Source organism: Stigmatopora argus, chromosome 12 (genome assembly GCF_051989625.1).
Source record: "Stigmatopora argus isolate UIUO_Sarg chromosome 12, RoL_Sarg_1.0, whole genome shotgun sequence".
Lineage (NCBI taxonomy): Eukaryota > Metazoa > Chordata > Actinopteri > Syngnathiformes > Syngnathidae > Stigmatopora > Stigmatopora argus.
The window spans coordinates 1,831,512-1,845,458 of NC_135398.1; the positions used below are offsets into that span (position 1 = coordinate 1,831,512).

The 13,947-nt window shown below is 45.0% G+C and overlaps 1 protein-coding gene across 5 annotated transcripts in view; it reads left to right on the forward strand.

Annotated features, from left to right (window-relative positions):
- cables1 (Cdk5 and Abl enzyme substrate 1) overlaps positions 1-13,947 on the forward strand; it is a 48,198-nt gene that overhangs the window by 11,052 nt on the left and 23,199 nt on the right. For 2 of the 5 annotated variants that reach the window (XM_077615872.1, XM_077615877.1), the window contains exons 1-6: positions 1,194-1,336; positions 1,903-2,010; positions 2,101-2,173; positions 5,934-5,977; positions 6,041-6,196; positions 10,623-12,520. In XM_077615872.1, coding sequence (XP_077471998.1) covers positions 11,856-12,520 — 665 coding nt within the window. In that variant the 5' untranslated portion in view covers positions 1,194-1,336; positions 1,903-2,010; positions 2,101-2,173; ... (1 more) ...; positions 6,041-6,196; positions 10,623-11,855. Of the gene's footprint in view, positions 1-1,193; positions 1,337-1,902; positions 2,011-2,100; positions 2,174-2,683; positions 2,913-5,933; positions 5,978-6,040; positions 6,197-10,622; positions 12,521-13,947 lie in introns of those variants that run through there. The other 3 variants (XM_077615873.1, XM_077615875.1, XM_077615876.1) reach the window with 2 other exon arrangements.

Here is a 13,947-nt window from a genome sequence, read left to right on the forward strand (position 1 = left end):
GGATTATATTTGCCAATTGCAAAAAAAAAGTAAAAAAAAAAACAATTTTATGTCAGGGTGGCCTAAGTGGTTCGTGGGTTGGCCTCGCAGTTATGGAATCGAGGGTTCGATCCCAGATCCGGACGTTCCTGTGTGGAGTTTGCGTGTTCTCCCCGGCTACGGTCAGTTTTCTGTGAGTACTCCCAAACCCCAAAAAACCTTCATGCTAGGCTAATTGTATGCTATGGTAATTGTATGCCAGGCTAATTGAATGCTAGGCTAATTGTATGCTAGGCTAATTGTATGCTAGGCTAATTGTATGCTAGGCTAATTGTATGCTAGGCTAATTGTATGCTAGGCTAATTGTATGCTGGGCTAATTGTATGCTGGGCTAATTGTATGCTGGGCTAATTGTATGCTGGGCTAATTGTATGCTGGGCTAATTGTATGCTAGGCTAATTGTATGCTAGGCTAATTGTATGCTAGGCTGATTGTATGCTAGGCTGATTGTATGCTAGGCTGATTGTATGCTAGACTGATTGTATGCTAGGCTGATTGTATGCTAGGCTCGTTGTATGCTAGGCTAATTGTATGCCAGGCTAATTGTATGCCAGGCTAATTGTATGCCAGGCTAATTGTATGCCAGGCTAATTGTGTGCCAGGCTAGTTGTGTGCCAGGCTAGTTGTATGCCAGGCTAGTTGTATTCCAGGCTAGTTGTATGCCAGGCTAGTTGTATGCCAGGCTAGTTGTATGCCAGGCTAGTTGTATGCTAGGCTAATTGTATGCTAGCTTGTCCCTAGCTACGTGCTATCGTCGGATCAGATAGGCTCACTCGATCTCAGAACTGCGAGGCAGACATGCTAACCACTCTTCCACCGTGCCACAATAGTAAAAAAAATTCCAAAAGATAATTTTCAGGAGATTTTTCGAGATTTTTCCAAGATTTCTGTGGCTTTCACAATCTGGCCTCTTAAACACGAGATGATCATGTCGTTAAATTTCAATAATCATCCAATCGTTAAAGTCCACCTAGTAGCCTAATTGTGGAAAGAGCGCCACCATTCCACGCTGTGAATGCGGAGGAAGTTGTTGACTTTTTAACCCTTTCCCCTTGAAGCATCAAGCTATAAAAAGCCTCCACTCGCACTCCCTTTTTTCTGACAAGAAATAAGCAAACACAAATATCAAGTCTCCACCCTCCAGTTGTCTCGGTGACAGCCGGCCCTGACGGATGAATCATAAGCGCACCATTTGAGGCTGAATCATACTGGGGCAATATTTAGACCGGATCTCCGTTGCTTTCCCGATGTGGAACGCAGCGGGAAATTCACACGAAGGCTGTGGGAGGGGCACTTGGTGAGTCAGGTGAGGGAATTTAAGGCGATTTATAATATAGCCATGAGTGGTTAGTGCCTAGGGCTCGCAGTTCGGGGGTCGCGGGTTCGATGCCAGGTCGGTCTTCACTGCTGGATTGGAGTTGTCATTTGTAAAAAAAATAATACATTTCGATTTAGTGTCTGGTTGGGGGCAGTGGACAAGTGGTTGGCATGTTGGCCTCGCAGTTCTGGGATCTACGGTTCGATCCCAGGTCTGGACCTTCGTGTGTGGAGTTTGAATGTTGACCCCGGGCTTGCGTGGGTTTTCTTTGGGTACTCCGGTTTCCTCCCACATCCCCAAAACATGCTAGGCTAGGCTGGTTGAACAATTTACATGGCCCCTAGCTATGATTGGTTGTCCATTTCATTGTGCCCTGTGATTGGCTGGCCATCCATTCAAAATGGCCTTTAGTTGGAGGAACCAACCGGTCCCCATTGAGTAAAAAAAAAGCCCGTTATATTTTGGATAAATAATTTGCAAACAACTTAATAGTCTCAATATTTAAAAAAATAATAATTCACAAATGTTTTTCTGTTTCCCACCAGGTGTCGCCGTGCCAAACCGGAACCAACCGGTCCCCATGGATGAAAAGAAGCACATTCAATTTTGAATAATTAATTCATACAGGAAAAATCGGCCTCATATTCATCCAGGTTGGTCAAAATATAATGGAAATTTAACCAATAAATTATGATTATTACTTTCCACAGTCTACTAATTTTATTTTATTTTCTAATTCATAGGCATTTTTTTAGATTATTGCTGTGCGGACATGATGCTGCAGCCGAGGAGGCGGGGCTAAGTGGACCAATAACGGTAAGTGTACAAATCCAATTCACTACTACTGTTCCTGCAGCAGTTATATTTATATTTATTTCTAATATATATTGAAATTAATTCTAGAGAAATCCACTAGCAGTTTGTGTCTTTAGAATAAATCTTACAAAAATTATTTATGTATATTAATCATGTCAAAATTGCCTCACAGCTAAACAGCAGTTTTGCGTTGTTGTTTTTATTTACTTTATTCTGAGCATTACTACTAATGTGGAATATTTACCCCACTATATTCCATGATAAATCAATGTTTAACTCAGTGTAAATTCTAATCATGTTAATTTTATAGTGCTATTACAGTAAACACGTAGATTTGATGTAGAGACGAAGTACACAAGGCCAAGTTTTCAATTCCCGAGAGAAGCACCGATAATGTTTCCTGGAAGTGTCAGACTCCGCCCACAAACATGCCGCCCTCCCACTAGAATCCGATGACAAAGCGGGTTTAACCTCTCGGCTCCCGGGAAGCCTCGCTCTCTCCTTGCGTCAAGCGGAGGAGGCGCCCTGTCAGGTGAAAGATGAATTTTCCTTGGGAATCGGGAGGGCTGACGAGGTCTCGGATGGCTGGCCCCGCCCCCAAAAGGCCCATCAGGGGATTGGTCAACACAATGGAGACATGCTGATGACGTCAGGCCGGAAAGATTGATTAAATTAGATGGGTTGAATCCAAAATATTTTTTTATTAGTGATGAAAATATCCTCGTCCTGCAAAAGAAGAGTGAGTTCAGCCTACGTTCGGTTGCAGTTCACAGCGTCAACGCTAGATGGCGTTAGTCACTTGAATGGTAGCTTTCCATTAGCTAAGGCAGGGGTGTCAAACTGGTTGGTTCGCGGGCCGCATTAAGGTTAACTAATCCTTGGCCATATTTTAGATATAATTTTCATATATATATATATTTATTTTTATTTTTTAACTGGATTAAATTAAGTGGATTAAAAGCCCTACATTTTTTAATCTAAAACAATGTTTATTTAATCTTTTTTTTGTTAGTAAGGGTAAACGTCTTTTAATCATGTTTTTCATTTCAATAGGAAACAAAATATATTTTTTAATTATGTTCAATATTAAAGTGGAAAATCTTTGTATATATTTATTTTGAGATTTTACAAAATGCTTTTTGAACTAAAAACAAAAAGGAAAAAAAATGCAATTATTGATTTAAAAAGGGAAAATCAGGAAATATATTAAACATCATAATCCTCCTATCATTTGATTTTAAAACAAAAAGTCGGCATTCATAATTTTCTTTCTCGGGCCGCACAAAATGATACAGTGGGCCAGATTTGGCCCCCGGGCCGCCACTTGGACACCTGTAAGTTAAGGGTTGAAAACGGAAACAATGTAGAATTTCACTCGTTTGTGTAACATCAATTTATCTAGCTAAATAATCCAAAGTGATACATTACGCTGTGAAAACCCGGCGTGTTTTTTCTCCGGGTACTCTGGTTTTCTCCCACATCCCAAAAACATGCATGCTAGGCTAATTGTATGCTAAATTATTCTTAAATATGACTGATTGGTTGTTTGTTTCGTTGTGCCCTGCGATTAGCTGACGCTTATTTCCCAAAGTTGGCTAGCACAGACTCCAGCACCCCCGCGACCATTGCGAGGTTACTCGCAAATGGAAAATAAATGAACGTATTTAAAACAAAAAACAAAATCACTGACATTTTGAAGCTTAAAATAATATCGAAACAGTTTAAAGGACGAGTGTTAAACCCGAGAATCACAATGTAGATTTAATTCAAGCTTCTTGTGCGGGCCATATTCAACAAAATAATAAAAACGTTCGTACGCTCACCCCTCCTCCCGCCAACAAAATCTTCGTGTGTCGCCAGTTCGTATTTCCAGTCTCCGCGTTTCCTTTCCCGCCAAAGAAAATCCCAAAAAGTGCTGACACGGAACCAAGGACAGTGTTTTTTTAAGTGTCCCGGCGTCTCTGTCACACGCTTGTGTCCATTATCTTTTTAGCGAATGCGGGGGTCCTGGGGGGCTTTTATCTTGGGGACCCATTGTGTGTATCTGAAGCATGTGTATGTGTGTGTGTGTCTACTGTGCATACAGGAGGTGTTGTGGCAAGTCTTGGCTCCCTGGCGGCGGCCATTGGGGTTCTGTGCGTCCCCCCACCCCACCACCGCGGCCCCCGCTAGGCTTGTCGGGGGACGGAGACAGTAGGCCGGGGAAGGGAGGGGGTGTCGGAGAGGAGGCAGTGGGCCCAGGTTCTTGCCCTCTCCCTGACAGGATCTGGTCAATGTCCTGCCGCCGAGGGTCGCGGCCCAGCTTACACATACAAACTTATCTCCAGTGCATCTGCCGGGCCGCCTGCGCAGTCAGGCTGTCTCCGCGTCGGCCCACGGCCGCTTTCCTGTCGGGGGGGGTCGGAGGGAGGGGGGGAGGGGGTCTTCGAGAGGAGAGGACGGCCGGATTAGTCGGGGAAGGGGCTCGGCGTCCAAAGCGGTGGATGTGCGGAAAATGCCAGTCGACTCCCGTGTCTGAAGTTGGGGGGGAAAAATAGTTCCCCAGGCTCGCCGCGTTCCCACACCCGCATTCGGAATGGCGACATCATTTATCGTGAGGAGTCGGGGGTGGGGGGAGAAAGGGAAATTTGTACATTAGTTTTCTTTACGCATATCCTCGCGGGGTCATGGGGGTGCTGGAGTTCCAGTCAAGTTTTGGGGGAATAGGTGGAGGAGACCCTGAATTTATTGTTAGCCGACTTCAAGGCTGAAGAAGGCTTTTATACCTCAATTTTGAGGGATGCATTGGTCATGGGAGGAAAGCGGTGTACCCGGAGAAAACCAACGTAGGCAACGTGCTGACTCCAAACAGGAGGTCGGAATCTCCCGGAGATTGAACCCTCGGTCTCTGAACGGTGAAGCGGATGTACTAACTGCTAAACATCCTATTTGTCATCTCATCTCATCCGTGACCGGACGTTTGGTCACCCGACGTTTGGTCGCCCGGACGTTTGGTCGCCCGGGTGAATATAATTTTGAGAGCTGGTTTCAACAGTAAACTCTGTCATGTTGTCAAACGTCCGGCGACCAATCGTCCATCGTCCGGCGACCAAATGTCCGGGCGACCAAATGTCCCGGCGACCAAACGTCCCGGCGACCAAACGTCCCGGCGACCAGACGTCCGGGCGACCAAACGTCCCGGCGACCAAACGTCCGGGCGACCAAACGTCCGGGCGACCAAACGTCCAAGTACCCATCTCATCTTAAGGGTTGCGGGGGTGCAGGAGCCTATTCCAACTGACTTTAGGCGGCGGTCAGCCAGCCAATCGCAGGGCGCTAGGAGACAAACAACCAATCACGCTCACACTCATACTTCGGGGCAATTTAACATACCATTAGCCTAGCATGCATGCTTTTGGAATGTAGGAGGAAACCGGAGTACCCGGAGAAAACCCACACAAGCCTGGGGAGAACATGCAAACTCCGCGCAGGTGGATTTGAACCCAGGACCTCAGAACTGTGAGGCTGACGTCCTAACCACTCATCCACCAGACCACCCCTATTTATTATTAGTGTTATTTATTATATGTCGACCTTAACTCATCCACTGCCATTGACATTTATTGTCATCAAATCCACGTTCAATGTAAATCGGATGTTAAAGTGAATCCATTTTTTTTAAAACTGCGAAGCGGACGTGCTTAACACTACTCCACTGTGCCGCCATGTGAAATTCATTAATTGTGTATTTATCACTCGCTCTCTGGCTGTCTTTTTTCAGATGGCGGCGACCTCTTGGTGACCAATCGCGTGGAGGTCCCTTTGGTGAGTCATTTTCATCAGTCCAACAGCGCCACGTTCCAATTCTCATGACCTCATCCGTTGCAGAATGCTCGCAATCCGGCGCTGGTGTTTTCTCTCCGCTCCCTCCTTTCTCGCCGGCCAGCGAGGACCATGCTGGCGGCCTGTGAAATCTCAACCAAGCCGCAACAAAATGGCGCCGTCGCTTCCAACGCAAAAGCCAGTTTTGGGGTTTGTCTGCAGGTGAGTCAAAATTGATTTTTTTGAACGGGCCTTTCTTAAATTCCTCTCCTTAGCAATCGTTCAAATATAGCACATTTGGTAGATTTGGAAGTAAGGCTCTAAAGTCGTCTTACACTCGGGTCGTGGGCTATGGGGGCGGGCTTAGGGCGTAAAAAGGGGTGTGGTCGGATGAGGTGAGAGTATAAAACAAAAATAAGATGATTGTTCACAGCAAACTAATGTGTAAGGCAGTTGTTGAATCTTTTTTCATTCATTTTCTGAACCGCTTTATCCTCACAAGGGTCACGAGGGGTGCTGGAGCTCATCCCAGCTGACTCCGGGCACCAGGTGGCCAGCCAATCACAAACAACCAGTCATTCTCACACTCGTACCTACAGGCAATTTAGCATACAATTAGCCTAACATGCATGTTTTTGGAATGTGGGAGGAAACCGGAGAACCCGGAGAAAACCCACGCAGGCCTGGGGAGAACATGCAAACTCCACACAGGTGGATCAACCTGGATTCGAACCCGGAACCCCAGAACTGCGAGGCCGGCGGGCTTTAGTTGCAGCAAAACGTTTAGCGACAGGCTAAAAAAACGATTTTTTTTTTAATAAGAGCGAAGGTTTTAACCTCCACCGTGCTTTGGAGCGCGCATTTTACGCCGCTAGTTTCTTGTATTTTCTTTTTCGACGTGGAGATTGAGAGAAGAAGGGAGGAGAAAGGACCTCCTCAACGTACATTCTGTTCTGCTTTGGCCGCCATTCCCAAGGTTGTTTGTCTGTGAGTGTGTGTTAGGTGGTGCCAGGCTCAAACGTCTCCGCTGGCTCGCTCCACGTTGACCCGACCCTGGACTCTCCTCCCACTACAGGGGCGAGGCTTGGCCCTCAAACACACACACACACACACACGCACACACACGTGCACATCTCGGTTGTTGTGTAAAATTCTATGATGGATAGTTAATAAGTTTCTTTAAATACATCATAAGGGAAAATAATATCTTCAGGTATTTCAACTCTTTCATGGCCATGGGGTAGAATAAATCTCATTTCATCTCATTTTCTGAACCGCTTTCTCCTCACTAGGGTCACGGGGGGTGCTGGAGCCTATCCCAGCTGACTTCCCTGAACACCCTGAATCGGTGGGCAGCCAATCGCAGGGCACAATGAGACAAACATCCAATCACTCGTAGCTAGGAGCAATTTAGAGTGCTAAATAGAGTGCTAAATTAGCCTAGCATGCATGTTCTTTTGGAATGTGGGAGGAAACTGGAGTACCCGGAGAAAACCCATGCAGGCCCAGAGAGAACATGAAAACTCCACACAGGTGGACCGACCTGGATTTGAACCCAGACTCCCACTGTGAGGCCAACGCGCTAACTGTTTAAGGCAAGGGTGTTAAACTCGGGTTGGTTCGCGGGCCACATTAACGTCAACTTGATTTCATGCGGGCCGGACCATTTTAAATATAATATTTAGATATTTTTTTAATAAATGAATTAAAAAAACTGGATTAAAAGCCTTGAATATTCCGTTTTTTTATAGATCTAAAACAATGTTTATTTGAGCTTTTTTTAAATATATTTTTAGATTTTACAAAATGATTTTTGAACTAAAAACACAGAAAAAATGGATTAAAAAATGACAATTATTGATTTAAAAGGGGGAAAATCAGGAAATGTAATATACATCTATACTCCTCATTTTAATTCGATCCTAAAACAGAAAGTCGGCACTCATCATTTACTTTCCCGGGCCACACAAAATGATGCGGCGGGCCAGATTTGGCCCCCGGGCCACCACTTTGACTTGGTTTAAGCATTATAATGTAGCTTGACTTTAACCTTCTTGTGCGGGCCATTTTCAGCGAAATAATCAAAACAGGACAGCGGGCTCTCGTACGGACACCCCAACAAACTCTTGCTACGAGTTGATTGGTTGTCTGTGCCCTTGTTAGCGACCCTTGTGAGGATAAAATGAATGTTTACTTGTTCAGTCGGATGAGACAATTACGTTGGATCGGACGTTGCTAATTGCTAAACTGGGCGTGTACTGTATCAAAACATTCAGAGAATGTAATTTTTTTGGCTTTTTTGGGCTTTTTCTCACTTTCTCTCGCTTTCTCTCCGACTTCCCATCAGCCAACACTCGCACGCTAAGTGAGACAAATATTCCCACGTGCAATGAACGCGCCAAGCATGCCAAGGTACATTCCGGGGAGTGCGTTACCCTGATTTAGGGATGTCTTATCCAAGGCTGGCCTCCCTTTCTCTCTCTCTCTCTCTCTCTCTCTTAATGTTTTTGTAGCACGAACAAGTTCACGTCACCCCGCTAGCGGCTAGCCCGATGGCGATCCTATCTGGTCTGCTCGTCTAGTCTCACCCACTGGCTTCCAAATGAATATAAATGATTGTTTTCCTGGTGGGACCGTTACCCAAAATGTAGCCGCCACGTCACCGCCAAAGGAAAACAAAAGGAATCCGAGCGGGTTGAAATGACGAAAAACAACAAGAGGAGGGAAAATCGGAGATGAAGTCGTGGTCGTCGTGGCGATAGTGAAGCGAGACGGCATTCCTGCGCCGAAAAACATTGCGTGGTGACGAATGGGGACGGGGGGCAAAGGGCAAAGCGGAGAAAAGTCGGCAGGGAATGTCAAGCGCTTTGAGCTGGATTTCTTGCTATATATGAAGAATGCAACTGTTTTTATTTTTTATTTTTAGTCAATTAACTAATTAATTGACTTTTTTTTGATAACATGAAAAACTGTCCAAATCCTCTTTTTGAGTCAATTAATACTTAAAATTGTGTTTTTTTAATTGACATTTTTTTATTAAAAGGGGAACACGGTAAATATATCTTTTAAATGAAAAAGAAAAATGGAACATTATATTTTTTAAATATGGCTCCCACAATTAATTGAGTAATACACACAAGGATCATGAGGGATGCTGGAGACTATCCCGGTGGGAGGCGATGCACAATGATTCACGCTAACATTCATAGCTAGGTGTACAATTAGCTTAGCATGCAATTAAAAAAAAAATTAAAGGAAAAAACTAAATATTCTATATACAGTAATCCCTCCATTATCGCGGTTAATATAGACCAGATATTGTCGCGATAAACAAAAAAACGCGAAGTAGGATCGCCCTATTTTAAAATAATAATAATAATATATATTTTTAACTTCAGTGCTAAGTCGTAGTAGCAAACGGAGGACGGGGAGTGGCTTCAGCTTGCGAGTTTCAGCGTGGATTTTCACATTTTTATGAATTTACAAAAAAAAAAAATCCCCCAGAAAACAAACGCGATGTAGTGAAGCCGCGCCAATCGAGGGATTACTGTACATGTATTTAATCCTCATTTGAATTTCCCCCAAAACCAAAGTGGACTCGCATGATTGACTTCCCCGGCCAGGTCTCTCCCCCGGGCCACCGCTTTGACACCACTGGGACAACCAGAGATCCAAGTGAATCTCTCTGACGGTGACGCGCTTCTGGTTCCCCGCCCGGGACCCCCGCCGACCCCGCGGGTCGGCCTTTGTTTGGCAGACGCCTTTAATCTGGCCCAGAGATAAATCCTCCGACGGACCTGGCCCGACTCACTTAAAAGTACGGCGTGGGCCATCTCCATAGATCAACATAATACCACACGTTTGATGTCAGGGGTGAAGGGAGATGAAGAGGGGTTGGGGGGGGGGGGGGGGGGGTGCTGGTTCCACAAGACGTGGGTGGGTGGGCCCCCCTTGGGCCACAACCCTCCCAGGAACAGGGCCATCCATCCATCCAAATAGGACCTTCGTAGCCCCGATGCAACGGGGGGACCACCCGCCCCCTTGACCGCAAAAAATCTACCGCGAGATAAGCTCGTCTGCGGGTGTCCAAAAATGGCGCCCTCTAAAGGTGACCTTGAATGGACACAATATCATGAGCTTGTCCATACCATTTTTGTCAAAGCTCTAATTTTCTAAACCTATAAATTTGATTCATTTTCTGAACCACTTTATCATCACAAGGGTCGCGGGGGGTGCTGGAGGCTATCCCGGCTCACTACAGGAGGACACCCTGAAATGGTGGCCAGCCAATCGCAAGGCTAAAGGAGACAACCAACCAATCACACTCATGGATAGGGACAATTTAGCATGTCAATTAGCCTAGCATGCATATTTTGGGTATATGGGAGGAAACTGGAGCACCCGTAAAAAACCCACACGAGCCCAGAGAACTGCGAGGCCAAAATGCCAACCGCTCGTCCGCTTTATGATGTTTAATGGCTCAAATTAGATGATGGTATATTATATATGTATGTGTAACTACTTTAGCAGCAATTAGCATTAGCTTGATATTGGATTGCAATTGCAAATGACCGTCAATCCTGGTGAATTATTAACAAGTTGCTTGTTTGTTCATTGCTTGCTAATTAGTATTTTTTTCCTCCCTCAGGATCATGTTGGCTCATGCAAAGGTAAGTTTAAAATGCAATTTCAACTCAGATATTGAGAAGTGACGACAAACAACATGCAGTAGGTTAAGAGGTCAAGTTCTGTGTACAACTTTTCATCTTGTGTAACATTGCTCTCTAGTGGTAAAATCTGGTTGTTTCACTCTACAATGTCACTTTCATTGAAAGTGAAGATTTAGACTTCCCTTTTATTTGTTTAAATTAAATCATATAACTGGGCTTTCAGATTAAAAACCAAAGCTTGTACTCCAGCACTCCATCCGTAAAATTTGGCCGTTTGTTGAGTCATTCTATTCAGCAACCATATATTTATAAACTAATTTATCTCATTGGTTGCCCATAATGTCCATAAAAGACGAGTCCAAACAGTTGGTTTTAAATTAATTTGTTGATGATAGGCAATTTGTTTTAAACAATCTACTAAAGAGTCTTACATTGGGCCATAATCGGAAAGTGTTTCAATTTAAATTTTATTCAGATGTGATGAACCTTTTCTTACTATATTCATAATAAAATGTAAATTATACAAAAACACAATCATTGTTAATCATTAATCATACTTATATTGAAATAAAATCCCAATGCATACGTTTTTAATGAACAAAAAGTGCCCTATAGAGTATTAAATGTCCTGGCTGTCCCAAAAATAAGTTTTAAAATATAAAAAAACACCCTTTGACTTTTAAAGGGTTAAAAGGAACACAAAAAAAAAACTTCAAATTCCATTAAAAAAACAAATGAACGACCTGTTTTCACCACTAGAGGGTACGCTAACACATTTGGAGCATGCTCACCAAACGCAGTCCCGATGTTGGCCTTGTGGAGGCGGTGTTGCACAACACAAAACTTATTTTCTTGTCTTCGGACGACATTTATCTCGTGTGTTGACAAACGTATTGTGGATTTAAGGGCGCAAACTGTTTCACGAGCAGTGTTATGTGTGTACTTGTTGGGCAACAGTCAAGAAAAGGTGGGTGGCTTGGGGGGGACAGCACCACGTGATTTGGCCCCAAACCTCCCCTGGCTGCCACAATATGCTGCAACCACGTGACCTGCCTGTTTTCAACCCACTTCCACGCGTGCACTTCCAAAAAAAAGACGGAAGAGTGGACGTCGGGGTTCTATCCACCCACGGAATACAGTTGATTTCAAGCGACGTTTCGATGCATGGTCGTCGGTAACGAGCGAGAAGTGGAGGCGGAGGGAGGAGAAGCATGGCGACGGCAGCGAGCAGCAGCAGCAACAGCGGCGGCTGCGGCGGCGGCCCCTCGACGGCTGCGGCCACGCTCTTGCACGGCCTCCGCATCAATAAGTCGCAGACGCGGAAACGCATGGACTCGAGGCGGCGGCAAGCGGCGCTCTCCTTCCTCACCAACATCTCCCTGGACGGGCGACCGGTGCAGGACGAGCGCCAGGAAGCGGAGGACGACGTCGCGGAAGCCCGAGGAAGCCTGGTGAAACGAACCGCCGCGAGCACCTCGGATTCCGCGGCCGACGCTGCCGAAGCTTCTTCCCCCTCCTTCTCCGTCGCCGAGGCCGCCTCTTGTTCGTCCTCCTCGGCCGCCGCTCTCGCCGCTGCCGCGACCGCCTTGGCCAAGCAGGCTCTCCTGGCGAACGGCCGGAGCGGCTCGTTCGCCTCGGCCTCTCCCACCACCACGGAGCCCGGCGAGAGCGAGGCGTTTGCCCCGGCTCCAGCCCCCGCACCGGCGCCCGTCTTCGGCTCGCCGACCGTGCCGGCTTTACCCTCCTCGGCCCGGGGAAGACTGCAGACGTACACCCAAGGGGTCGCCCCGGCGGGCTTCTCCCGACAAGGATCCCAGAACTACTCCCTGGAGGGCGGCCAGATCGCCAACTCGGCCATGGAGCTCCAGCGCTCCAGGTAAATAAACTATGGCTACTCCCCCTAACTTTTTTTGCCCCGATGACAGGCATTGCAGTCACTTTGACTTAAGAGTTGGGTTCAGTTGGTGAGCGAGCTCGTATCTCGGGGCACTTGGAGCATAGCCCAAATTTCAGCCACCGAAATAATATAATTTACGCAACTTGAATTTCCCAACTTTCAAGTGGTTCGAGCAAGGAAAATAGAACACACGTTCGGTGTAATCTATTTAGAGTTAAAGTAAAATAGAATACATCTATTTGGTATAATCTATTTTTCTTTAAAAGTGAGTAAACAGATTTTTTTAAATCAACCTTTTCAGTGTTAGTAATCACCACAATCGGCGTCAATCCATCCAATGCCATTGATGAGTTATATTTTTTGGCAGTGGCTCCTTAGCCGGTAACCGGTCAAATAATCCCAGGGGCTATTTAGCCGGTAACCTATTATTTAACATTGAGTGAATAGGAGATTTTCTTTAACCATTCAACCAATCTTATTGAAATTTGATGTGTTATTGCCAATTGATAGATTTTTAACATTAGGTGAATAGGGATTTAATGACTATTATTTAGGCAGTGGCTCCGTAACCATAGTTTCTTACTATTTACTCCACACAGAATTCTTACCGGCTAAATAGCCCCTGGGACTATTTGACCCGTTACCGGCTAAGCAGCCACTGCCATATTTTTTCATGTTTGAGCTGTACTTTTCCAGCGCTTAACATTGGAGAGTTTCTTTTTGACACCAAATAATTAAAAATTGAAAACGTGTAAACCCAATGCCATCTTCCACGCTGGCTCACCTCCAAGTCTCCCCTTCTCAAACGTTTACCTAAATTGTCTGGTGAAAGAAAAGCTGTCACCAACAGTTGTGTGCCACTTCTCAATAGCAAAACCTTCTGCGTTAGCATCAATATTCCTTGACCTTCTAACACACTTGACTCCGCCTTCTCGGCGTTAAACTAGACAACGTTTTCAACATAAACTCCAAATACCTACAATAAAAATCCAAATAGTCAAAACACGAACCCCAATTGCCCACAAAATGAATCCCAAACACCCACAACACAAATCCAAATAGTCACAACACAATTCCAACTAGACAACACAAATCCAAATAGTCACAACATAAACCCCAAATATCCACAACACAAATCCAAATAGTACGACACAAACCCCAAATAGCCACAACATGACCCCGAAACACCAACAACACAAATCCACATTTACAAGAATACTAAAATGATATACTGTATTAATCCGAATATAAGACGACATTTTTTTGCATTGAATAAGACTGAAAAAGTGCAATTTGTCAGCTTTTTCATCACAATAGATTGGTACATTTACATTTCAAAAACCAGGAGCCATTCATTAACAAAAGTGCACTTAAGTTGACATATTTAAATGTTCATCAGATATTAA